Raw genomic sequence first — 26,959 nt, forward strand, 5'->3', positions numbered from 1 at the left:
TGCGCGTTCTCTTGTGTGGCGAATAGATCTTACCAAGGCTCTCCCCACTGCAGAAAGAGACCATGCGCCACGTCCGAGTTCAGACGCCATTCCCGATCCATCATGCACCGGCGGCTGACTTTGTTCGGCCTTGGCGTTAAAAGAACCTGCCAGGTGTGGAACCACCAAGGAAATGCCTCGATGTTCCAGCCATGTCCAGAGGCGGAGAGCCTCCTGACTTAGGGTCCACGACCCCACCCCGCCCTGTTTGTTGCAGTACCACATGGCTGTGGTGTTTTCCGTGAACACCTGCCCTACACTTCCCCGGACAGAGGGAAGGAATGCTTTCAGTGCAAGTCAGATCGCCAGAAGATCCAAAAGGTTGATATGGAACCGGGACTCCGCCAGAGACCAGAGGCCTCTGATCTCCCCTTTTCCCATGTGGCCGCCCCATCCCAGGAGGGAATCATCCGTCACCACTGTGTGCTCCAGTTGGGGAAAGGAGAGGGATTGGAGAACCCCATCAAATGCAGGAGGTAGGCCGTAGTCTGGAGTCGTTGAGATAGGGGAAGACTGGAACCCCTGACCTGCCCTGATGAGCCGCAACCACTGCCATCACTTTCGTGAACACCCGAGGGGCACTGGTAATGCCGAAGGGGAGCACGGCAAACTAAAAGTACTCTTGGCCTGCCTTGAACCACAGGTAACGCCGGTGGAACATGACCGGGAGTCATGGTCGCGCTCCAGACAGTAGAGACAGATGCCATGGAGGTCACCACCAACATGGTACAGAGACAGGCCCCGCAGGACTTAAACCCAGGCACCCCTACGTGGCACCAGGAGTCAAAGACTCAAAAGGAGAAGACAAAAAGTCTCAAAAGGATAGTCAAAAAGTGACTATGGGGTACTTGCTCTAACCAGATCTGCGCTTGCTGGCGTGGAAAAAGAAAGAACTGATGTCAGCACGCATGGGTGGCGCCTAAGTAGTCTCCTTGACGTCATCTAGGCACCTACGATGCCAGCGACGGTTGCGGAGCTGCACAACGCCTCCTTCCGACACGCAGGGGTACTGCTGACGAAAACTTTCCGGATCCAGTCTGACGCCTGGGGATATTCTAAGGTAAGGAATCTATCGCTAACGTGTTTCTTTCAGATGTGGTGTAACTGGGGGGAATACAGACAGGGGGCACATGTTGGGCCCTCTTTGTTCGTGCACTGCCAGCCTTTTCGTGACAGGGCTCCACCAAGAAAAGGCTGGCGGCCCAGGAACACACACTATGCTGAGGGGAACTGCGCCAGTACCAGCTCAGCATAATGTGTTGTGGCGCTCCTGTGCCACTGCCAGGGAACGGCTGTTCCCTGGTGCATCCGGCGATCCACCGCCGATACGACTTACAAAGTCGTAATTGGCAAAACGGAAGACCCCCACTCCTTCACCACTGCAAGTTTAGCAGTCGCAAGACCGCCAGACTCGTAATCAGGCCCTAAGTCAGCAGCACACATAATTTTAAAATTTTTAGTTTTCCCAGTTTTAGGTGGAAAAGCTTTTTTTGATGGACATACCAAGACATCTGCAGTGTAAAGAAAATAAAAGAGGAGCCAATCTGCATCCATTTACTACATGATGAACATGAATTTTCTTTCTAAATTCATTATACTGACCTATTGCTATCCTGACTTAATTATGACTTTGGAGGGCAACTCGGACATGCATCAATTCACCAGCTATTTGCTCATTATTGACCATAACAATGTACAATCTAATCAAATGTGCTGGAAAAGTATAAAAAGAGCTGGTTAGACCGCCAGCCTCCCCATTGTAACATGTTTCTTAGTGATTGTTAACAAAATCAATATATTTCCACTTCTACAGCAAAAGTTTCCCTTTTGTAAAGAAATTAGGTTTATTCCAGTAGACCGTAGGCGACCAGCTTTTTTAAAACAAACTTGGCGTAGCGTTTGGCAGATGCCTCATCTAATAAGACAATAGAATCATAGTCACTTTTAGTCTTCAGCTTTCTTTACAGACTGGCATTATCAGGCGTCCACGCAGGAAGCAGGCACAAGTACTTTAACCTTACAATGTTGGATGACAGCAGAAAAATCTAAGCCTAAGAGTGTTCATTTTGGTTTTAAAGAGCTACTGGAACTCTGTTGGGGCTTGAGCAGTACACACTTTAAAAGAACAAATGAAAACAAAAATGTGTTCTTCCATACACTACATCATATGAGAACCTACATCATCTATTATACCACTGCTGACATTATAGCTGACATCACCAATAGTAACATAATGACATCATAGGGAAAAATTAGACATACAATGACGCAGAACACATTTGCTATCGGACAATGAAGCTTATAGAGCAATGTTAAAGATTTATCACAGCAACATCAAAAGAGAACGGAAGTATCATTCTCCAGCCAAATTAAACAGGCTGGCAACTCATCTAAAGAGTTATTTAAAGTGCTCAATGCCTTTGTCAACCCCTTTCTTGCTAACAATAAATTCCTGTATCACAAGCACTATGTGACTCTCGAGCTAATTATTTTGATGATAAATTAAAAGCAATCGATCACAACTTACCAAGCTTGTCTGTCTAGCCCTGTGAGGAAACTAATCTGAATTCACCTTCTTCTACCTGTGCCACTCACTTAGGCAAGTTCAGTAACTTTTCTCAAGAGGCAATTCAGATAGCGCTAACCACAGCTAAATCGGGATCACACTTGGATATCCGCCCTTCTAGTATCTTTACTATCCTATCCAATCTGCTTGCTCCTGCCATATGTTCTATATTTAATCTATCTGCTAATACCGGCAAGATTCCTTTGGCTTGGAAAGTGGCTCAGGTTATGCCGATCCAAAAGAAAGCGCACTTGTGACACACAAACCTTACTAACTACTGTCAGATTTCATTACTGCCCTTATTTGGTAAGCTGTTAGAAGGTCTAATTATTAAGCATCTCACGGTTTACCTTGAGGCCAGTAAGATTCTGGACCCGTCACAATTTGGGTTTCGACATTTTCACAGCACAGAGTCTGCCCTGGTAGCTGTCACTGACCTTATCAGATGTTCCCTTGATACCCACATTCCCTCCTTGTTCGTGCTGCTGGATTATTCCGCAGCATGTGATACTGTTGATCATCCCGAGCTGATTCATAGACTGCTGGAAGTGGTAATTCAGGGCTTAGCAATGCAATGGCTCAACGATTTTCTTTCCACCAGAACCCAAACCATTATTTTGGGCTCTTATAAATCCTGTACCATGCTTTTGGAGAAGGGGGTGCCAAAGGGCTACTGTCTCAACCATACCTCATTTTACATCTATATGGCCCCCCCTTGCCAAGATCATTAAAGCCTTTGGATTCGAGGTAATAACTTATGCTGATGATACGCAGCTAAACCAAATAATTTTTTGTTGATTGGATGACAGTTAATTGCCCTCTGTTGAATGCTCATAAAACTCAAATCATGTTGTTTGGCAAGGCTCAACAGTTTTAGTCCTCCCACTTCAGAACTTGGGGTAAAAAACCTGGGTGTCCAACTGGAACAAACGCTCTCTATGAAGGTACAGGTGTTGTCCACTTTTGGCATTTGTTTCTACACTGTGCGCTTGTCGAGGAGAGGCCTCACCTTTCTCTATCTTCCTGTAAGAAAAAACGTTGGCACTGGTGCTGGTTATTAGTCATTTGGATTATGGCAATGCCTTATTAGCTTCGGCAAATGAGACATTGTTATCGAAACTCCAAATGGTACAAACCACCGCCGCCCGTCTCATCAGCAATTTTCCATCCGGAGCGGGACCTTTCCCTCTTTTGCGTACTTTGCATTTGTTAACAATTTGGTAATGGAGTAACTTTAAAATCTGTTGCCTGGCACATAACTTCCTGATTGGGAGAGACCCCAGCGTCGTATCTTCTAGGCTCTCGCTTTATCACCTTTCTAGACTTCTTAGATCTAGTGATAAAGTGTTGCTGACAGTTCCACGGGTCAAATTCCCGTACAGGGGTTGATCTAGCTCTTTCGTATTGGAATAGGTTACCTTTGCACTTTCAAATGTGTTCTGAACATCTCCAGTTCAGAAAATTACTTGAGACAGTGCTCTTCTAAACACAACCGTCTCTGCTTTGCCTGTGGTTTTGGTTGTGGAGCCGAGATATCCCTCCCGGGGCGATTCGTGCACGTTATAAATTATATTTAAATAACACAACATAGAAGCCGCAAATGATGGAGCTTTATTTTAATGTATTTGTGGACTGTGGAAAAATATATTTTTCCTGTTTATACACTCTGTGGAACGTTTAGATGTAGACAACGTTAAGGCAGTCATCCAATTACATTTAATGTGTTTAACAATATCTATTTCTTCCAACAATAACTTCAACAACCTTCATTATCAATGCAATTTGTGCACGGTCATCTAGATGTTGACATTCTTACAGCGGCCTAACAACTTAATTTGATATCTATGAAGATTTTCTATATTGCAAGTGTAATTGCAGAAGACTCTCTCTTCTACGTGCTTCATATGAAAAGGCATACATACGTGGCCAGTGATACTGCAGACTTACAACTGCAGTTCATGTGCATGATGAGAAGTATTGCTTGAAGTATAACTCCAGGAGTCTCTGCAGGAGCAATATATTTAGTGTGAGGGCATCTAGATGTTGTCAGTGGTAATGCAGGAATATAGCTCCATACAACGCATGCGATTTGATCGCATGCCATTACAACGCGGTCATTACAATGACCGCATTGTTAGTACACAATACCATTACATAGCAAGTCATGACAACGACTTGCTGTAGGGGGCGTGCTGGACTTAGGAATAGTATTATTTACTATTGCTACTCCAGTGTGCGCAACAGCAGGGAAGGTGATTTTAAATCCAATACCAGTGCGCCCCCTACAGCAAGTCATTGTAATGACTTGCCATGTATTGGTATTGCGTACTAACAACGCAGTCGTTGTAACTACCGCGTTGTAATGGCAATGCGTTGTGGTGACAGCATTGTAATACAACCGTATTACAGCTTCAAACCACTGTGAACATATTGTTCTGTTAGGAAAGCAACCACACAGTTTTCCATTTTATAAATATATCATATGTTAGAGCTAGATGTTGACAATGTTAGTGCACCCTTACGACTGCCTTTAATATCTTTAATGATATGCATTACCTGCGAGTTAAACCACAGTATCCAAATTATTTGTGACTGAAGATATTAGCTGGGTATTACGCACCAGACAGTAACAGTTTACATAGTGAAGAGGAAAGGTTTGGGTGGTCAGCTCTGGCTCTCTACTTCTTTGTCACCACAAAAGATAACTATGCTCTCCTAAGAGAGTTATTTTATAGCTTCCATCCACTAGAACCTTTTGAGATGCTGGACACAATGGGGCTGATTCACAGAACTAACTTAAGACAAAATCCTAAACTTACTACTTTTGGTACTCACAGAAGTTAGGATTTTGTCTTAAGACAGACTTAAGACAGACTTAAGACAGAACCCTAACTTAAGTCTGTCTTAAGTCTGTCTTAAGACAAAATCCTAACTTCTGTGAATACCAAAAGTAGTAAGTTTAGGATTTTGTCTTAAGTTATTAATGTGAATCGGGCCCCTTGGCCCAGTTAAGTTTTACAATTTAGATTATATTTTATTTGAATATACATGAAATCTTGATAGGTACACTTCAGGAAGGGCCACACACCTGCACTGAAATATATAGCCTAGGAGGGATGTAGGAAGAAGGCAGAGGGGAAGAGATAAAAATACTTACATGGTGAAGGAGTCAGGAGGAGCCGAGGTCCTTCTCGAGTCTACCGCATGCACTTTATCGAGACTGAGGCAGAGAGCGAGGGAGGGTGGAGGTAGCCATTGAACAGGAAGCAAAAGAGAGCAAACACACAAAGGGAATAGCAGGGAAGAAAGCAAGAGGAAGACAGAGGCAGAGAGAGGCACACAACATTTAAACAGAGGCTAGAGGTATACATCAAAGGGGAAAGAGAATAGGGCATCAAGGGTGCATAATTCAAGGTGAGAGCCAAATACAGAGGCAAAGGGGATTGGTTGGTGGCCATATGTTTAACGTTCGGGGGAAGGATAGCTCCATGGTACTTTATTCTAATATAAGCAGTGCAGGAGAGATTTACCTGAAAATGCAGAGGTTGGAATATGGGCAGTGGCAGCGAAGAGCCTTCAAAAAGACAGGACCAAGGCTGATGAAAATAAATGAGCTGTCTTAGTGTCTCCTTTGTGTTTTTAGCTTGCGTTTTCCATACCTGTCTGCTGCTAGCTAGCTAACTATAGTGTATTTTTCTGTGCAAAATGTATTGCATGAGTGTAGGGAATGTCAAAGCCCAAGAAGACGCCCTCTAACCATTCCACCAGAAGGACTTAAGAGATATACCGAAAATACCCCTGTAATTTGACTAGACCTCCCGTGTGTTCCATCTGGGGGAAAAGCTATTTTTAAAACTGAAATTTAGAATACTTGACTGTGTTGGCTCTTAGTGGATCCCGCAGATACTTGGTAGAGGCCAAATTAGTGTACTCAGCTCGTCTTTCTCCAAGTTCGGTATTGCACTTAAATGGGGGAGGCCTCCCCTTCAACTTTCTTGGTTGTATAAGGAATTTGTTGAATTGCAACATACTGTATAATGGAGGAATGCTATAGCAAAATGGATTGTATGCAATGTCTATGGGAAAACTGGTCATGATTCAGTGCAAATCTGACTGCTAGAGAGGGTGAGTGGCAGGGCATTACTTGAGAATATTATGAGACTAGTATGACTAACTGAATAAACCTTGCGATTAAAATATCATTAACAACAAATTGACCGATTTCTCTTGGGCTCTTCAAAATAGTATATCAAATGCACATGATCACGCAAACCGGTATGAAATTCTGTAGGAGGCTGGTTCAATATCTATTTCAAGACAAACTGCTGTTCTCACAACATCCTTTGATGAAGAGTTTTAGAATACTATCAATGAAAAAAAATGATTAAATACTATATATATTTTTTAAATATGGTATTCAATTTTGAATTTTTCAACAAAGGCAAGCTCTAACAACACTGGTTAAGAAGAAAAGAACCTTTCATTATCACTCATTTGATGACATTTTTGGAATGAGTGTTTTTCACAAAGATGACAGAGATAAACATTACAAAACAGCACAATAAAGTCATAAGTTAGGTCTTGCGCCAGACAGTCACAAGTAAGCTTGCTGAAGCCAGGGAACTCCACTGCTAGCTTGCACTGCAGCCTGCTGTTCTCTATAAGCAACGCCTTCCTCCTATGTGGGTGATGTTGTACTTCTCGCTTGTACAGGATAACCTCAATTGGGCTAACTTATCGCTCTGTACCTCTAACATGAAATATCATAATAAAGACCCCCCAGGAACACTCCAAGGTAATTGCGAGGAGACAGAAGAGCTAAATGGGCATCATCTGTCACACAGCAGCTACAGGAGTACATTGGTAGAAAACAGAAAGAGCAAGAAAGGCACCTAAGCAATTGGAGTGGCTAGCAGGATAAAGAAATAACACAAGCAAAGAGCACAGAAAACAGATAGCAAGCTCTTACTTAGCTGAATCCTACTAAGAAGCAAATCTAAGTGTCCTGAAGACAGGACACTAGAACAATCTGAAACATGGCAATTACTAGATCGCCTTTCCAAACACAAAATTGATTTTTGGAAACAAGCGTGGTTTCAGACAATCATGATAATCAGATGGTCCAAGTGAGAGAAATGACTATGAATGGAAAAGGAAAAATGGGAAACAAAACACATACGTTTTCCCAGCTGATAAAGCAAGAGCACAAGAATAAGGAATTTAACTTGTATCAAGTTCAGGCAGCAATCATGTGGAATCATTCCTTGATCCTACTGTGCGGAGTAGTACAATCCATATCCCTTGTTCTATTCTGGAGCAAGTGTTTACATCGCATGACTACCTGGCAATAGTGAAAAGAACAAGAAAGAAACATCCCAGAAGAGACACATTTATAACAACATGAATGGGAAGAGAACATCCTGGCAGATTAGAGGGGTTGGCCTAGGGTGTGACAGTAAGAAAACACAGACCCATATTAACTAATTGTAAGAACGTAGAACTCAAGAAAGACTTTAGTTCAATTTTTGATAATTCAACTCTACTAGATCTTAAGTCACTGCATCACTTCAGGCAAAAGGATCTGGTTTTGTAAACTGGTATCACAGAAAGTAGAACATATGGAATTAGCCAACAAGAACTGAGCTAATTTAAGTGTGCGTGTGGCCCCTTTCGGGTACTGATGGGCCTGTATAGAAGTGCGTCAGTCTCAATCACCCGGACAGCATTATCCACTTGCCCCAGTTCTCAGTCAGTTAGTGGGATGGGGCTGAGTCCTTAATTCAGAAGGGCATTTCTGAACTTCCCATCTCTAGACAGGGCTGCAAGGAGTATCTGGTTTTGCCCAAGGTGTAGAAAAGTGAACCCTGTCTCTGGTACTTCTCTGAACCATGTCTGTGGATATGGAGACATTCAATTTCTACGGTCTGAATTGTCTCGGCTTCGATCAAGCACAGCCTTAGGAATTGGCTGAATGGCTTCTAGTGTTCCCTGTAAGACTGATGTAACACACAGCTCTTGCAAGAGGACCATTTTTTTGTTCACCTGTCAGCTGTCCATCAACATACCATCCAGGAGGCGTGGAATCAGTTGCTTACCTCTTAACTCATAGTTACTCATTCAATCTTTGGAGAGTCAGTTCATTAGCTTGTCTATAGACTCATTGCCTTTGACTCTACAAACATTGCAACAGGGGTGTACCTGTGTTGCAGCACTATCTGGACCCTCATCCCCAGGAGCATCCCTCCTCTTCCCAAAGACACCACCATCTGTACAGCACCAAGCTCAAACAATGGCTAAAAGAAGTCCACTACTGGGATGTTCGTAACTCATGCAGCCATAAGTGTATATCGTACTCTTTATATATAGATACACTTTGTGCCTACGTCTTCTGTCTAAACCTCACTTTAAGTAGGACAAACACTATGTATACTTATTTGTGCATCATCTTTATCTAATGAATTCCCTAATAATGTATATTGTATCCGGTGATCACTGTTGACTTCTCTCTAGCCCATACCTCCAACCTCCTAGTATTGGCATTGTCAATTGTAGAGCGCACACTAGCTAGAAAGCAATGGAGCAGTGAACGGCGGAATGAGAGTCCACGTATATGACTCAATCTAAGTTTTAAAAGACAGTTTACACATGGAGTTTCTATTGTGCAGGCAGGTAATACTCTTTGAACAAGTGATACGGGCAATCACCAATAGCTGATATTAATTGAAGTATCCATCACCTAAATGTTTGCTGCTGTAGACAACAATACTCAGTGTGATGGGTATGCTTAGACATGGGTCCTGTGCACACTGTGCCAGCCACAGGACTCATGCTACAGCTCTATGAAAAGACGCAAGTAGACCAACACTCGTCTGGGGTGGGAAACATCCTTTACAACAAAACTTTTACAACGCAGTGCTATTACAACGCAGGTTTTACAACGAAAACCATTACACTGCATTGCACTGGGGGGCGCTCTAGGATAGGGAATAGATTTAATTTACTATCCAACACCTTCCCTACTATCCACGGGGCCTGGAGTTGGAATAGTAAATTAAACTATTCACTATCCAGCACCCCAAAGTACTATGGGTTGTAACAGCATGCATTGTAAAAACTGCGTTGTAACAGCATACGTGGTAAAAGCATGCGTTGTAGTGTCATACATCCGTCTGGGGTTGCTTGTGTTCCAATCTGGTGGGGACCTGTGCAGGACTGTTCCTACTGGAGCAGGACATAGACTGATTTTTATTAAACTGGTCTCTGTCTGGAGTGGTATAGAGGGCAAAATGATAAACTAGATTGGCCCAAGCAATCACCAGTGACTGATAGTAATTCAAGTACTCCTTCCATCACCTTGTCGTTTTTTGAAGAAGTGAGTCTTGCAACATTCTGCTCTTGATATGGGTTGTTGTGTCAGTGATCTTGAAAGCACAATGAAGAAGAACTGAGTTCTGGTCTTTTTCCTCCTGCATTTCTTCAACTCAAGAGAGGCGATGCCCTGACTCCTGATTTGGTAATGTCCACTTGCTGTGGTACTTTTACCTGAAACGTGGGTACAGGTGCCCTTTCTGATGGGCTTGTAAGTGATGGCACTGGGTGTGAAGATGATGTAGTTTTGGAGGTGGAGTCAATGTACTTTCTTCAGTGAAGAGAAGAAGTGGCAAGCTTCAGTATGTAGGATGGATTTGAGGGGTGCTTGTTATGTTCCCTAAACTAAGCCGAAGTAGCAAAATGACCTTTTACCTACATTTGTCCTGCCTTGCTATGCATAACGGTTCTAGCAATTATCTTTTACCTGGTTATGTGCTGAATAAATGTTGATTGGTTTCCTTGGAACCAGGCCTCCTTTATTATGCATGAGGAGTCTTAGTAAAACCCCTAGCCTATGACGTACATAAAAGAATTAACATACTCTGTGCAAATGTCATCGCTATCTTTATCCTAGGGCGACCAGGCTACTTTGCATAGGTACAATTATTGATTCAGGCTCATCTACATAATCATACTCACAACACATCAATTGTGGTAGAACCCCTAAGGCAACCTTTTTGGTATAAAAGAACCACACACAGACACTGACGTCCCGGCACGCTGAAGCTTCCACACGCAGCGGTCTGACATCCCTTGCAGGGTGTCCTACTCGTGACCAAGATGGGGTCCTTCATTCTCTCCCATCAGGTAATGGGGTTGGCTCTTTCCTAGGGGATTCTTGGCTTTACACCCACATACATGATAGGTACACTCAGGTACACTTAGGTAGGGTCTGCATCGTAGGAGTATGCTTGATTATTATCATGTTTATATGCTTGCATATATTAGCTGTTTTAGCACCATGGTAGAATTCTACCTTCTATTTACTCTATTGGTGCTTGGAATCTCTTATGTTAGCTTCTGTCTACTGATTGTTGCAGCACATATGTTTTATACTAGAATGATGCTGGCTCAATAAATGCTTATTTAAAACATCCCCAGTGTTTATTCTGTGTATCTCTCTGAGACTAAGTGGGCACGATTGAACGAGCGAAAAGTACTGTACTGTTTCCACGATCCCTGAAGGGTCAAGGGTTGTCATGTTTGATGGTTTCCAGATGCTGTTCGCTCCTTGGTAAGGTTAAGGGGCTTATGGTCTCACTGTGAGCTCGCTGGTCTATATGCCAACATATCCTACGGGGTGCCCAGAGCCAGTCTTGGCACCAAGCCCTTACGTTGTCCTACAAACATGCAGATCCTATGTATTTTTGGGAACTACACAACAGCTAGTGTAGTGTCAGAGAGACCATTGAGAACAGCCTTACCTAGATCCAAGTGCAAGAGGACTAGGGCTTGAACTGCTGTTCTGAAGAAAGTTTCGGATAAGTAGAGTTTCTCTTGTTTCAGGATGGACAGGTGATACAATGCTGGTTTTGTTTTGTTAGCGATGTGTTCTTTGAGTGAATGAGCTGTGTTTAGAATGAGCACACAAGCTTTTACATTGATTGTCAGCTGGGGGAGAAGTTGTTTAAGTTTATGCCAAATAGCCAGACTTGAATCTGTGGTTATTTGGTATTGTCTGTGAAAATGAGGAATTCTGTCTTTGTAGGGACCATTTTAATAACTGCTTGTTATTCACGCCTGGAATTGAGCCGGGTTCCGCGAACATCAACAGTCTGGGAGATTTTGAGGTTGAGTGTTATCACAGTGCTGCTGTCAAATCCTGTCCAATAGTCAGGCACTCATATCACAGTTCCCAAACTACAGTGAGGAATCCTTTGAAAACTCTCTTGAAAGTTTAAGATTTCTTCTAGTTCCAAACATGCCTATGGTGGCAATACCTTTGTGGCCTCTGCAGTTCTTATGAAGAAAGTCGAGCTAGCTTAACTAAATGCTCATGCATCTGTTACAAGCCTAATTGCTCAGATCCTCGCCACTGTAAAGGCCCATCTGAAGGTAATGTGCAATAGCAAAATTACACTTTGAGATCTTGCAACAGTTGAGGACTTTAGCATCAGAAATCATTAAGTTTGTGATTTTGACCTGCACTTATAACAAGTCTGTATGTTTTATTTTAGGGATACTTATATGGTTCTGGATGTAACCATAGGGGCTTACAGTTAGCTGAAAATAGTGTTAAGTCCTCTGGTATTCTTTCTGGGGTCTTGTACTAGTCAGTATTTTTTTTATTGCGTTCTATGATTCTTTAATGTTGTTTTGAGGATTTAGGGTTTGTACAATTTTTTATTTTGTGTCATGTGCCTCAAACCAGCACAAACACGCTGGCACGCGCATGTTACATGAGTGAGGGGGCATAAGGAAGATGATATGGAGGATTACTGGGGAGAGTTCAGAAATGATAATGGTCAAGGTTTGTACGCAATACAAGTTCATTTAGGTCACTATTACTGGGGAGTGTTGGCAGATGGAGATGGGCACTGAAAAAGGAGTCTATTGAACAGTTTTCAGAATTTTAGGAGTGAGACTACTAGTTTGATTCTATATTGAAGGAAACTGATATGTGAGGAGCACAAAAGCGCTAACTCAAGGTAGAGAAGTGTAGGGTAAGGTAATCATTAACTTTACAAGAGCAAGGACCTTTTAGTCAAGATGAGCAAAAACACACACTTTTGCAGGAAATGTAGAATAAAGAGATGTAAACATATAGTTGTGTGTTAAATTACTAGGTAATGCTATAGCCCTAAAGAAAAAATGTGTACCACTACGTTAAATTACACCTATAGACACAGACTAATAAAATTAAAGACATGCGTCTCTTGACCAGCAAGCATGAAGAGAAATGCTTTTCAATTAAGTGTTTTCTGACAAGAGGTCAGTCATTTTTATGGCAATAGGTGCCAGAATGTCTATTGCAGCGAAGGGGGATTCAAACTGATATCAATATACAGCTGAAACAGAGAAAACAAGATGTTATGACTGCTCCTGACTCCACCAAAACATTAAGCCTTATTTATTGTAACAAGGGTAATTTAGCACACTTAATAGATACAACATTTATAAAACCTTTGAATACGCAAAGAGGTTATTAGCAAAACCAAGCAGGAAGTTTTGGGGGGGAAGGAAGGGTGATTTGCTTTGAGTATGTATCAGCAGGTAAAGATAAGAGCAAATCGGGGGGTATTTTTGACTTGGCTAGGAAAAACAACCTTCTTGTGTACGCTACTACTTGATAGATGCAGTGTTTTTTACTGTATCAACAGGGGTCGACCTCTAACTAACACATCTTTCGCAGCACACCGAAATGGAAATGCAATCAGATGTGTATAGTTGAGGTGCACAAGAGAGGAGAAGAACCCTGGATGAAAATACAGTCTGATACACAAAATCACCTATAGGCTTCTTCATTTTGGGCCTATCAATGCGTGGCTACTGATAAATACATTATTTTACTTGTCAATAATTATGAGAATATTCTGTCTGCAATTTTTCTGTTTTTACAGCCATAATATGTCTATTTTTACAGCCCTGAAGAAGTCCCATTATTGTAGGTACAAAACATGTGTTTCCCACTTTAAGTCACCTCACTGTATTCAACACTAATTAAACAGCAAAGTAAAGGATACCAGTATAAAACTGAGTATATTAACATCTGTTATATTAACATAGAGATTTACATGTATGTATACTCTTTAAAAGTGCCAGGTAACGATCAGAAACAGCGCTCTACCACAGACAAATTAACAACTTGTGCCATTTTACAAGTTAAAAAGTTGTAAATGCAGATCACCCCTTTATCAAGAACTATTTGTCCAGCTGATACACTTGGCAGCATATACAACTTTTAAGATAGATCAGTCAAAAAAATTTCTTGCTTTGGACATCTGTGGGCACCCTGATTATCAAAGGTTCAGATCTCTTTTGTAATCAACTCAGCTTTTCACTCCACCATGGTCTTTAATATCAGTGTAACTGAGTTTAATAATGGCATCTATTACAGCATAGCACAAATACATAGGCATGTGCACCTATGTATATAGATATATAGCCTCATTAAAAATAGGACATAAAATGGGCATTGATTACCCAGATTTGCAGACTTTGCTTCAAACGAAGGTGGCAACCCTACTGACATGACGTCTAGGCCGTATCCTTGCACCCGCAGAACGGAGACAGATGCTGCACTGAGGTTGGAGAGGGAAAGGCTACCATAGCCTTCCGAGTCACTCTGCTGTCACTCCCCGTCCTACTCCAATTCTTAGCTCTTTAGATCCAGATGGATCAAGTTAAATGGTGGTTGGTGCTTGAGCTGAGTCTGAGGGGGCACCGGTACTCTCTTTTTGAATAAAGATGAACATAATATGCTACATGGTGGGCAAAGCTTCAACAGAGAGTCCGAACCAGCATTTTACACTCATTTTGAAAGTGACCATTATTTCAAAGGTTTAGCAGTCAATTTAGTGTATTGTACAGATTAAACAATTTGTTGGATAACAGCTGAGAAGCAGTAAAATCTTTATGAAAACTAAGCTCAAAATGTTCACCTACATTTTACGCACAGTCCTATATTTAAAGAATTGCCCTAATCAACCTCTAACTCATAAAATTGTGGCTTAACTGAGGCGTTTAATAGATCAGCATTTAAATGTCAGAGGAGAAGACCGTCATTCCCACTTTGAATTATTAAAGCATGTGCAGCTCATGTTTCCTCCATCATGTCTATGTTGTAGAAATTATGTGCAAATTCACAAAAAAACTGCGTCCCATACAGAGATTTAGCTATTCATTAAATATTGTGCTTATAAATGATCCTCTCATGCAGTATCGGAAACAATGCATGTATACAACATGGTGCACCAGACCATCTTCAAATTAGGATATGAGTGTAAAAGGTGCCCTTTGTTCACATGGACACTTTATGGTTTAAATCGTGTTATTGAAAATGCTGCAATCGTTGACATCACATCCACCTACAACCACTGGCCGACGGGGAGCGCCTCATTCAAAAGCAAACTTTATTAAAGAGAAAAAGGATGAAGCATAGAGAATCACATAGACACTTTAGAGTACCAAAAACCCCCATCACGTGTGGAGTCCCCCATGGAACCATACTGTCTCCTACCCTTTGGTGCTCTATTGACAGAAAACATCATTAAGATTAATCAATATGGTGATGATACACAAGCCTATTTGAAAGTCTCCTATTCTTTCCGATATCCGAACTCCTCAAACACTGCCTGCATATCATCACGGCCTGGACGTCCAGCGCTTACCTGAAATTCAACCAAACCATGACAGAAATCCTGTTACTTGCCAAGAACAACAAACAAGACACAGTACAAACCTGATCATGGAAGGCTTCGAACCCCAACTCTTCCAAGTCACATGGATTTACCGTGGACGCCAACCTTAACCTCAAAGAACATATTGCCAAAATCATAAAGACAGCCTCATACCAGCTCTCTCTTCTAAAAAGAAAGTCCAATCAATTCTTTCAAAAAGTGACTTCAGAACTGATGCTCAAGTCCTCATCCTCTGACATCTGGATTGGCTACCCCATAGCCTCCCAAACTACACTCTGGCATCCCTTACTGACATCCTACATGCCGCAGCACATTTCATCAATGGGCAGAAGAAATATGATTACAATATCCCCATCTTGGTGGAACTCTATTAGCTTCCTTTCTATTAGCACCATCTTCAAAACCAGATGCATCATTTACAAAGCCATTACGACTAGCACTGCCGCTTATCTTGTAGATAAGCTCACCATGTTTGGTGGCTCTTCGTACACTTGCAGCCAGGATACCATTATACTGCAGAATAAGTGTAATAAAGAAAAATCAAGATATCATGCCTTTTCCATCTATGCACTAAGGATCGGGAATAACATCCTTGTATCCATCAAGATTGCCCTCAACACTGCTCCAATTTAGGAAAGAGTTGAAGACTCGCCTCTTTATAGAACACTACATTACAATGCATTAACCATCAGAAGCCCAGCTTCCTCTCCTGTTACTCATTGACTTTATGATTGTCTTTCACCACATACAGCACTCTGCTGCCTTTTGGCTAGGTATGAGCTGTAAAATACAATATACATACATACACCCCATGGATTTTTTGCCAATAGATTTAAAAGACTGTCCTAAATTATTTTCCTGGTTGAAGATAACCTCCTTCCCCTTGTAGGGTTCAAGCTTGTTCACTCAGTGCAAAAGGGGCTTTTGAACAAGGTACATGACTTCAGTAACATTATTTCTGGTATATACAATATGTTACCACAGATTGCTCACCTTAGAATAGCTCCCAGGCGCAATACTGGATCAGGAGAATTTTGTAGCACTGCCCATGCACGCCAAAGTGACAGAGCAGGCGTCGCATATAGGTTCCACCTCTAGGCACTGAGGTCAATTCCTTGCCACATTCCTTTCCACGCCCACAGACGTAGAGCCTGAAGAAATAGTTTGTGACAGCGTGCGGAGTTCTAACTTGGGACCTTTTTAAAAGTTAAAAAGAGACCACTCAGTAGAACAGGAAAGGGGTAGGTCAGCGAGGTATCTGCGGTATCCACCAGAAAGAGAGTTTCCAAAGGTCAGTTACTTGTTCTTCTGATTGATGGTTACTGCAGATTCCTCGCCTCAGCATTGATACCAAAGCAATACCTTCTGGTCAGTGCAGTGGGCTCAACCAGAGCTGAGCAGAATTGAGCGAGTAAAGAGGTCTTCCTGCCAGACATGGCTGTTGAGGCACTAGTGCTTTTCTGAATGTATGTAGTCACGCCCACACTGCAGCCTTGCAGATATAGAGGACAGAGACCATCTTCTGTCAATGCAGTGGTAGCAACCTTGGACCTGGCAGAAAGTTCACTGAGGCCTTACGGAGGCTACTTCTTGGCCTTGACAAAGGAGATCTTAATGAAGAGGACAATACACCTTCATGAGGTCCTCTTCTGAACAGCCTTACCTTCCTTTGATCCAGAGAACCCCACAAAAAGTTGATTGTCCACTTAATGGTCCTTGTTATGATCTATATAAAAGCTTAGCACCCTTTTGGGGTCCAATCATTGAGCCGTTCCTCCTCTTTTGAGGTATGAGGGTGGCCAAAGAAATCTGGTGGGGTGATGGGCTGCCCAATGTAGAAGGAAGTCGCAATGTTTGGTAAGAATGTCGCCTGAGTCTTCAGCACCAATTTGATTGGAAAAAACAGGGTGTAGGTCGGGTACACTGACAGTGCCTGAAGGTACTCATGTGATCCGGCCCCCTACTGTTTGGGCATGCTTTGCTGTGTGCAAACTAAAGTGGTTTGTGGGCTACTATAACAAGGGAAGTTGAGATGGAGGAAACACACCCCTGTTGGCTTGTGCATTGTCTGATGGCACTGCGTCCACCGCCGCGACTGACAGGGCTGTCTAATGCATCTTCAGTCAGCTCTCTAGAAAAGCCCCTAAATTTCAAGAACTGAAGGGGACATTTTTTGACAGGGGTCAAAAGTCTAAAAAGCACACAGTAACTCGCCTGTCAAAAACAGGTTCTAAAGGATAGTCCACCTTCTTTTGAAAGAGACTAGACGCATCAAACGGTACACGCATTGGCAAAGCCTGTATATCACTGGAGTATCTGGTGGAGCTCACCCAAGAACCTCTACAAAGGAAACCGCCCGGTCAATAATGCAGTCTGTGGTATCAAAACTTGCACGATTACATATTTGGCCACATCCTGCCCGTCATTTGTCATCCGAGCTAGAGAACACCCAAAAATACTCTGGAACTGCTAGGATGCTTTTGCTGGGCATGTCCCAAGTGGATGTGTGTATTGGCCCTACAGACAGATTGCGTTTCCAGATCACAGTGCCAAGCTGAGCAAGGAAAACGTAATTTTCCAGGAAGCATAATTCCTTTTGGATTCTCCATCCTGAGGGTTGGCTAAAAATAAGTTATGGTTCATCTCAATGGTCAAGGCCTGCATCTGAAGAAGAAAATCTGGATCACCAGGTGCCGGTCTTTGACGTCTGGCCACTTGCTGGCTAACTGACGGGCAAGATAATGATTTTGAACAGGTAGCCATTAGAAAATCTGTGGGGCCATCATTAAATGGAAGCAAGGGATCAGATGTTGCTGATCCAGGCTGTACAATTTCCATAAAAATATTTGTTTTAGACTCAATAGAGGGCAGCTGTAGTTCTAGTACATTGGCTTCTATCCGTAATAACACTGCGAATAAGGCACTCTCTTCTGTTAATGGCTCTTAAGGCAAGTCAAACTTTGTCTCAGGGGGATTATCAAGCCCATTGACCTTTTGCAAATCAAGGTATATGGCTTTATCATTGTAATGGGGGAGAGCAAGCCATCCTCCTCACCATCATCATCCTCAATATCCCGGGAAGAACATAGCAATGGCATAGAATCAGAGTCAGAGCCTAAAAGATAATTGAACCTCTGCTAGTAGCTACAAAGCAATAAAGGCACAGGGTTCGGATTACAGTGCATGATAACAGATTGTGCTTTTGTAATCTCTCTGCACAACATTGGTCGATCTCTAGCTGATGTCAGTTCAGGATCTGACATTGGAGTCATGAGTAGACCATCTGCCTGGTACCAGTGGGGTTGGCATCAGTTTTTGGGTGGTTAGAACTAGTGTGGATCTCTGAGCTGGAGTGGAAGTCCGAACTAGAGTCATTATGTGCCCAGAAACAGGTCCTGAGAGGACAGATGGAGCCAAGGAGGAAAATGACATAGGTATCCCGACCGGAGGCCTCTGGGGTTCCTTGGGGCCCGAAGGCACACCACACGGAGCCGGAAGCACACTGATAGGTTGCAGCATGGCCTCCTTAAAGGCTTAGATCTGCTGCGGGGTCAACGATGACCAGGGAAACTCTGGACAAGTTGAGATCAACTCAATGGTCAGTGACCTTGACGGAGTGCAACTGAGATTGTGACGCTCTTGAGCATTGTCTTCTGAGCAAGACTGGCAGGAAGGGGTTAAGTACAGCGTGACGTTTTTATGCTTGCACTTGGACTTGAATTTCAACTCACCAGAGGACTTCAAGAGGGAAGTGGAGCAGTCACAATAACAGCCCATGACCGGGACTGGGACCAGGCCCATAGCTTGGAACAGGATTGTGACTTTTTCTTGTGTCTGGTGACATATGTAATCACCTCCCAGTCTCGAATCTTCTTCGGATGCATGAGGGCCCACTTATCACTTAACTCCGAGTCATGTCTAGAGCCCAGGAACCAAATGCACAACTTGTCAGGCCCGTTACCGACTTGTGCTTCCTGCAGTTGTACTACACCTTGAATCCTGTTGTTTCCGGTGGGGGGCACTATTCACTAGCACACTGTGGAAAAAGTTTTAGATTCATCGAAAAGAACAACTTACTTACTTTTGGTAACGCTGTTTCTGGTAAAGACTATCTAGCTGCAGAATCCTCACTTTTTGAATGTTCCAAAAGCGTCAGACTGAATCCAGAAGATTTTTCAGCAACACCCAGGCCTGTTCTGTTCCAGAAGTGACGTGAGGAGCCTATATAGGTGACACCCCTGCCCTCTGACATCAGTTGCTTTTGAGGCTGTCTGAGCTACTAGATGTACTCTTTTAGATTGCCGGTGAGGGGGAGTAAATATAAATGTATTGCGGTTGGAGCAAATTGTGGAGGCCTCCACCACAAGGCTGGCAGTTGAGGGATGCTGAGAAAGGAAAGACAGGTCAGATGCAGCAGGGTGATGGTGCCTGGCAACTGGATGATTTACCGGCAACCGGACCATGGTGCACACGCATCTAATAAGGTGTCCATCATTGCCTCATTGAGGATCAGGAGAGAGTCCGAAAATGTCTGCCCAAGCTGGAGAACTTAAAAAATTCATGTTGACCTCTAGGGTAGGAAGCTGTAGGCCGAGAACTTCGGCGACCTTATGCATAACCATGGCGTAGGAAGTAGGGAAACAGTGCCATTTCTGGTGAGGTATCAAGGCCACTAGCCTCTTGTAAGTCTTCATACCAACTGTTGTCTTGATAGGGAGCGGTTCATAATCATAGTCTGAACCGGTACTGAAAATGGAAAGCAAAGAGTGGTGATGGGCCTGTAGCTGCTTAAGGGGCTGAAGATCCAGGGGTGAAAATGGTGCTCTGGTTGCATTATGGTGCTACTTCCAATGAGGTCTGACTGGTGCCGACTTGCCATTGGAAAGAAGAGGTGCCAACGTTGGCATCGGTATCAATGTGCCTGGGGCATGCGAGGGTTTTAACATAAGAAACAGAGCCAGGAGAGGAGCCGGAGTTAAGATGCGTTTGAAGGGCCCACCTGGTGCAGAAGGCGAACCCGCCTGCAGTATTCCAGGTAGAGATTCTTTCGGCTCCATGAGGCCTGAGGGCACACTAGAGGGAGTTTGCAGAGATCTTAAGAGATGGAGCATGGCAGTACAGAACTCTTTGATCTGACGAATTGTGGATGAAGGCCCTGGAAACCTTGGTTGTGCCACAAACAGCTGTGGAATTGCTTCCAAAGTCAGTGGAGAGTAGTGGAGAGGTGTGGTCCCGCGGCCAGGGCAGCTGACTTCGGAGCACATGGCTCACGGTTTGATCCCCGGCGGCAGATCAGCTCAGCACCATGTGACTCTGGGCAATAGCTCACTTAATTTTCACAATGGCCCCCAGCGCCTTGAGCCCCGTAAGGGTGAGTAGTTCGCACTTTACAAATACTGTATTTTAGATTTGTTTCGATGATTTTGGGAGTGAGATCGACAAGCATAGCACTGCCCCCATGTCTGATCATGCAAAGGCAACTGGGCGAGGGACCAGAGCCCTGCTTAAACTTTATATATTTTTATACTTACCTGAAGACTTGGAGCACGATGAGGACAGATCCCTGGAGTTGCTCCGTCGACTCCAGGAATGGAAGCTGGACCGAGAACGAACCATGGGAACAGTGCATGATTTAGAATGGTCCCAAAGAGGAGGTTCTTTGTGCTTGGTGACAGAGATGTGCGTCACATTCCTTGATGGCCTTCGTGGTCAAAGTTCGCCGCATCGCCAAGCACCATAGGCACACCTAATAGAATGTATCACAAACATTTGTTTGCGACAGTCTTAACAGGGCTTCAAACATAACGTTTTAGGGGTTGACATCCCTTGTACACTAAAACATTTTGGAAAAAATCAAGTTAAGTCTCATAGAGACTTGGATCTCTAAATCCGCGTTTGTTGGCACAGGAAGAAAGATCAGGTAAGTGCAGAAGTGGCACCTATACAGGCTCCCCACGTAATTTCTGGAACTGAACGGTGTTGGTGCACAGCCACACGGCCTCACCTTTTGGTGCACCAAGGTACTGCTGATAAATCTTCGGATTCCATTTTGACACCTGGGAAATATTCAAAAGATGAGGAACCTGCAGTCAGAAGTCTCTATCAGACACCCGACATGCGGGGCAGCCAAACCGCCGCTGCCAGTGTCATAGCGTCCGAGTGGAGAGGTGAGGGATGAAAGTAGAGGGCAGAAGGAAAAGAAAAAAGAAAAATAAGTAGCTTACCTGGCTTGCACATCTTTGCTCCTCCTGATCTTTTTCTCCACTCCAGCATGGGCCCAACCAACTCTCTTAACCAATTCCCGTGCTGCTCTCATGCTGTGAGAGCAGCGTCAGGATTGGATGGAGCAGGCTGGCTGGATGCTCCTTTAGGCCCTGTCCGCCTGTGTATGGTCTCCACCTAGCTGTCTAAGACAGCTAGGTGGAGAGCTTCAGAGTGTGCATGTGTCTTTGGCCAGTGCAAGACAGACGGCCAAAGTGACATGCGCACTTTGGAGCATCAAGCCAGCCACAGCTACTGTCAGAGGACATGCCCCGCATGTCTTTGGGCTCGGGGAAGGCTGGCTGCTGCAGTGTGGTGACTGTGCACATTGGAAAAATAAAATGGCAATTAAATCTTCTCATTGCCATTTTAGTTTTCCTGCGAGGCTCGCAGTAGGCAGGGGGCTACGCTCCCCCACCCAAATGAAGAAGCCGCCACTGGACAAAGTTGGGAGCAGAACTTCAGATTCGAATCAGAAGGTGCAGAAAGAAAGAAATTAGAGTCAGGGTGCAGGGGTGGCACTTACATGTGGGTCCGCTCCATCATTTCCTCGGAGGTATGAAGCCAGGGTGGAGCCGTAGAATGCCACGTGGGAGCACTGCTACAAAACTCTCTGCATACAGTCTGGTGCCTGGGAGATATTCTAAGATGAGGAATCTGCAGTTAGAAGTATCCATCAGGAATTAAATATTTTGCCAGGACTAGTTGCAGTTCTAAGTTTGCCCTTGCCCTCTCTTGCTCACCGAGCGTACCTGATTTATGGTAATTAAGAAGACACTCAAATTCAGCTGCAAATTGGACATCCCATAGCCTTGACTGAGCTATCAATGACATTTATATTGATTTGACGCATGTTTATAGTACATCATACAGTATTAGCCATCCTGATTAAAAGTTCCATGGACACCCCAATGTGCTTTTCAATCCCCATACATGTTACTGTAATTGGTGACACTCACTCATTCAGCAGTGGCATTGATGTCCTTCTTTTGCTTTTCTGCACCATGTTAGCCTGATTCCGGAGGGAGATTTGGATAAGGGAGGGGTTTAGACGGCAAGGCTCGCCGTCCACCTGCATTGGAATGGCCTTATACGTAAGTAACGTAACCTCCCGGCACTGGTGCAGCCTCTCTCCATGGCCTCCAACCTGAAGGGCAGCCTGCAAAATCATATAAGTCATCCATAGCTTAGTGCACTGGATTTCAAGGGGTATCAGCATAACATCTAACTTTGAAAAGCAAAAGACGTAAAATGTTAGAGGCAAAAGAAGGCGTATACTGAATCTCCACTTTACTTTTATTACAAGGATATTTTTGTGAGCTTTAAAAAAATGAAAATAAGAATACATTCATTCCAACAGTGGTAAAGTTACACAGGCACATTGAAAATTGATGGATGAACATTCATAAGCATGCCTGTGCTATGCAACCTAGCATTCTTTTCACTTTCCCAATGAGCTGTTGGTACATATAACATACATTATGTGCATTTAAAGTTAGTCCTTGAGATAAGTAAAAAAAAAAAAATCTGTAGCCATATAAACAATACAGCAAATAAGCCTGCATTACTACTGCTGAGAATCTCCAGTCTTAACAGTATTCCAAGATCCACTGTAACTATGCATAGAAGGAGTGTTTAACATGAACACTGCATCTCCTGCAAGTAGAAAAAGTCTCTGGGTGGAATTGTGAGGAAAACATGTGTGAACATTGCGGAAACTAAGATTATGTTGTGTTATTCCTGCAAATCATGTATTATTTCTGTCCCTGTGCCGGAGATTCAGATGCCGTTAGTATTTGAAGTAGTAGAGATCTGCATCCTTCGCAGAATTAGAGCACATGTCCGTCTTCATACTCATAATGAGTAGAGAGTGCACTTACAATCTTAACATAAAGTTTGTGCAGAAAGCAGTTGCGTTGCATTTTCTCTACATCCTCAAACACCAAGTTTACTCTGTACCTTTGCATTTCAGTATATCAATCAAAATAGCTTGGAGAAATCATTGTAGGCCAAAATGCCCATATCCTGTACTTCTAACGTGCAATTCAAAATTAGCAACAACAAAAATATTAAGATTAAAAACATAATAAATATAAACATATCTACTATGAATACATGGTATTTAAAAAAGAACAACAGACACAATATCTATAAAACATTGTGTATGAAAATAACAAAAAATACTTTATTAAACAGCATTAACAAATACTGTTTTATAATACCTATAAACATATAGAAAAGTTAATGTTTGTAATTAAAAGAAAATTATATAAAATACATATTACATATTTTAAAAGAATAAATAAAAAAATAACAAATTTCTTTTTATTGGTTTTTTAACACACATTTGTTTAAACTTCCCGAACACATTTCTTTCCCTACTGAACACAAATGTTTCAGTAAGATACTCAAAATGTGGCTTTTTTCTTAGTAGCCACTAGTTGCGGATTGTTGTCTGATCTACCGTTTCGTCTGCTGCTAGCGCCATGAGACCTCACGGTGATTTGTGCGCTATATAAGAACGTTTGACATTTGACATTTAACCTAACAATAATCTTTACTTATAAAATTGTGACAAAACCCATTTTAAGCTGCATTAATGTATTTAAAATCATATTACCAACATAGAAACATTTAATTGTTAATTATGTAACAATATAAAATACACATATAAAGAAAAAACTTGTAAATATATAAATTATTTCATAAATAAAGACATTTATAAAATATTTTTTAAAATCAAACTACAACCACCAAAATAAACAACAACATTTTTAAAAATATAATATTTTAATTTAAATAAGGTAAACACTATAAAAATACATAATTTGACAGGGAGGGGGGTCCAGATTTATTATTCTTTCCCTAGGGCAACAACATTGGGAAAATTGAATTAAAGGGTTTAAAAGGGGTTACATTTACTACTGTACCTACAGTCCCTCAACTATTGTGCAAACGTCATTAATTTTAAGGGGGACTAAAGATTTTAACTCCAGTCTCGCAACATTGGGAAGAGAGATAAATTGGAGGGTGAAATATAAAATTCGAACTCCAATTCAACTGAAATGTGGGTAGTGAATAATGTAAAGGGGTGAGATTTATTATTCTAACTCAAACTCAAAACAAGCATTGGCATAGCCAATAGATCTCGCTTTTGGGACCTTCTAAGTATTTAGTTATGCAGCACAATATTCAACTGTTGCATGGCTAAGCGGCGAGACCTATTGGCTATGCCAATGCTTGTTTTAATATATTTCTCATCCTCCTTATTTCCGTATTTCCAACCCCTTGATCTGGATCAAACTCTGATGATGAGAAGGGATTGCGGGTACCAAAAAATGAGTCCCGGTACCTACCACCGGCACAAATTAAGTGCTGTAGAGAGGCGGCAGGTGATCTGCTGTGTGAGGGGGTGCATTTTGTGGACAGCTGCGGCAGACTACTTTCTCCAGAGAGAAAGAGAGTGCACTGGGGACGGGTCATGGAGAGAACGTGCACTGATGGGTAGCCAGGTTACAAGTGGTAGTAAAAGGTACATAAATGCAATTTACGATACAACACGATATGAACACATTGATTTGTTTGATTTGTCGTCAGTGGGAGGAAGCCTATCGTAGCGTGCTTTTATCACGGGCCAGCGCACATTGTCCCGGCCCCTCACCCGTACATTCAAAGACAGGCGCGCCTCACACACGCAGTGTTATAGTGAAGAAGAACAATTATAGCACGTTATTGGCAAGAGAAAGAATGTATGTCGTCTCATTGTTGACACCAGGCAGCACATAGTGAGATCACCAGACTGGAAGAGAGTGCGCATTTTTTATTCAGGTGAAATGGAGACAGGACCCGGAGAGTAGGGGAGAGTTTCCAATAAGCTGGTTTAATGAAGAGCAGGTGAGCGCGTGCCTAGTGACACCACTGAACTAGGGAGAGAAAGTGTGCAGTGTGACCCCAATGAAGATACAATATATATAAAAGTGACTGGCAGAACAGACCAATGGATGAAGAGGGATGGCTGACAGCCACTATATGTAAGTATAACTCCTTTGGCCGCGCAGCCATAAAAGTAACACCGGGCGGCAATAAAAATTAAAAAACCACGAGTGGTGCGCGCGACGTGAAAAAGTGCTGTGCACGTCGCGCGCGCTTGTGCACATTCTAGCACGCTGGTGGCCGGCAAGGTAGCGCTTTTTGAAGCAGCTACCAAATGTCTCGCAAGAGCAGCACCTGCACTGACTCTAGCAAGACCTAAACATTGGGAAAGTGCATAAATCAGGGTGACATTTACTATTCTAACTCTATTCCAACAAATGTTGCGAAAAGTGTATATATTTGCACAGAGGAGGGTATGTTTTTGTCAAACATTTTTTTAGTAGAAATTCTTTGCAAGGTACGACAAATCATAGCACTATCTTATTCGTTACACAAGAATGACAATGAATTATAGCAGAACTTGACGACCTAAAGAGTCATGAACATCACAGGAAACAAACCCCGGCCCACCCCAATTGGAGTGCACATTTAAAAGAATTGGGCGCAGGACTCTTCGTTTAAAATGGCAAAGAATGCTATGAATTTCCCATTAGGCTGTGAGGCAGCTGTACTTTAGGGCCATTTATGTTGATGGGGTTATACAGGTCGTACCAGAGCAGATGGATAATGGCTCCCAACCGTGGCGCACTGAACCAAAAAAGAAACAACCAACCCTTCCCTCCCTCCCCCTCCCCGTACAAGATGGCTGCCAAAAAAAAGAAGAAAAAGAAAAAGAAATAAGAAGGTGCAAGCTACAGATTGTTTGGTGGGTCGCACATTACAACTGGAAAAGATGAAGCGCCCTAACAGAGGCGGGGCAGACAGCGGACGGGAGACCTCGAGAGAGGAAGGTGACCAGGGGACCCCAAGTGAATTCGAAGTTTTTAAAGTCATCCCTAAAAATTTCGGACATCTGCTCCATACTGAGAAGCCTCCATAATCTGGAGTACCAGAGGGAGATAGCCGGAGTTTCTCTCTTTTTCCACGCCGCCGCAAGCGTGATCTCAGCAGCCCCAATACCTAGCCACATGATTTTTTTATCCGCCCGTGTTTGATGTTCTAACAAGAGGTCCCGGAGTCCCAACAACACCTCAGCCATATTGGTTGGTATAGGATAGCCCAGCATGTCTTTAATATGAGCAAGGATCTCTTCCCAGAATGGCCTGATGTGAGGGCAGTCCCACCGTATATACTGGAAATCTCCCAGAAGACCACAGCCCCTCCAGCACCTATCGGAGGACCCAGGAAAGATTCTGCGAAGTTTGGAAGGGTAAAGGTGCCAATCCATCATCGTTTTAAGGTGTGCCTCCCTGAGGTCGGCAGAGTGATT

At 43.0% G+C, this 26,959-nt stretch overlaps 1 protein-coding gene across 4 annotated transcripts in view; it reads right to left on the reverse strand.

Moving 5' to 3' along the window:
• DGKI (diacylglycerol kinase iota) overlaps window positions 1–26,959 on the reverse strand; it is a 679,239-nt gene that overhangs the window by 380,089 nt on the left and 272,191 nt on the right. For 2 of the 4 annotated variants that reach the window (XM_078671815.1, XM_078671812.1), the window contains exons 20-21: window positions 22,557–22,756; window positions 22,124–22,240 (exon numbers count right to left, since the gene is read on the reverse strand). In XM_078671815.1, coding sequence (XP_078527941.1) covers window positions 22,124–22,240; window positions 22,557–22,756 — 317 coding nt within the window. Of the gene's footprint in view, window positions 1–5,762; window positions 5,826–22,123; window positions 22,241–22,556; window positions 22,757–26,959 lie in introns of all 4 variants that reach the window. The other 2 variants (XM_078671824.1, XM_078671828.1) reach the window with 2 other exon arrangements.

Source organism: Lissotriton helveticus, chromosome 1_1 (genome assembly GCF_964261635.1).
Source record: "Lissotriton helveticus chromosome 1_1, aLisHel1.1, whole genome shotgun sequence".
Lineage (NCBI taxonomy): Eukaryota > Metazoa > Chordata > Amphibia > Caudata > Salamandridae > Lissotriton > Lissotriton helveticus.